The 912-nt window shown below is 43.5% G+C and overlaps 1 protein-coding gene across 1 annotated transcript in view; it reads left to right on the forward strand.

The window, feature by feature from the left end:
- VWDE (von Willebrand factor D and EGF domains) overlaps positions 1–912 on the forward strand; it is a 36477-nt gene extending 35565 nt beyond the window's left edge. The window contains exons 25-26 of the mRNA XM_009326123.1: positions 79–174; positions 752–912. Coding sequence (XP_009324398.1) covers positions 79–174; positions 752–912 — 257 coding nt within the window. The remainder of the gene's footprint in view (positions 1–78; positions 175–751) is intronic.

Consider the following 912-nt stretch of genomic DNA (forward strand, 5'->3'; position numbering starts at 1 on the left):
TGGGCATCCTGAAATGTAAATAATAAGTAAAAGTAATCACTTGGGATATAACCAAACTTTGTGATGATGTCTGTGCAGCAATCTGTCTTCAGGAATGTAAGAACGGTGGGGAGTGTATTGGACCGAGTACGTGTCATTGTCCTCCACAGTGGGAAGGAATCCAGTGTCAAACACGTAAGAATGATGTGACCTGAAACCTCTTGCTTCAGCACAGTTAGGAACGCTTCAGTAATACATAGTGCCTAGAAGTCCTATACCTTGGTTGTATTTTAACCCAAATCTGTGTCAAAGGCAGGATAAAGAGTAGAGATTCCTCTGCCCGTTCCGAAGCTCTCCAGAATATGACGGTAGTCTGGGACCATGGCAGTATGCAGCGGCTTGCTCTAACACTGTACACTGCTGCAACAGCCCTGAGCAGGCTTGAAATAGTAGGATTGTAATAGCTTGAAATAGTAGGATGTCTTAAAAAACACCTTACTCGTGTCCCTATCTCAGTTTCATTCATGCCCTCAGCATGTTCCCATGTTAAATCTGCATCTTTGCATAAGGGGGATGGGATAGGCATAAAAGCGTCATGGGTTCCACGTGACTGTGAAGTCTCCTTACACTGAGGGGTGTTTCCATGTGAAAATACCTACGAAGTTCTCAGCTCCTACAAGCAGGCAGAATAAGTATATAGAGATAGTAGTCACTTTTCCTTCACCAAGTTGTTTTCGTGAATAAAGCCACGTATGTCCCTCTCTTGTTTTAGCTGTGTGCAACCAGAAGTGTCTGTTTGGAGGCAAGTGTGTATTACCTAACGTATGCTCTTGTCGTCCTGGTTATACTGGAGTCCTCTGTGGGAAGAAAATTCAGGTACATGTAGAGTCAAGACATCATCACAGATACAGCAATTTGGGAGTCATTATCTAG

Source organism: Pygoscelis adeliae, unplaced genomic scaffold (assembly GCF_000699105.1).
Source record: "Pygoscelis adeliae isolate BGI_AS28 unplaced genomic scaffold, ASM69910v1 Scaffold15, whole genome shotgun sequence".
Lineage (NCBI taxonomy): Eukaryota > Metazoa > Chordata > Aves > Sphenisciformes > Spheniscidae > Pygoscelis > Pygoscelis adeliae.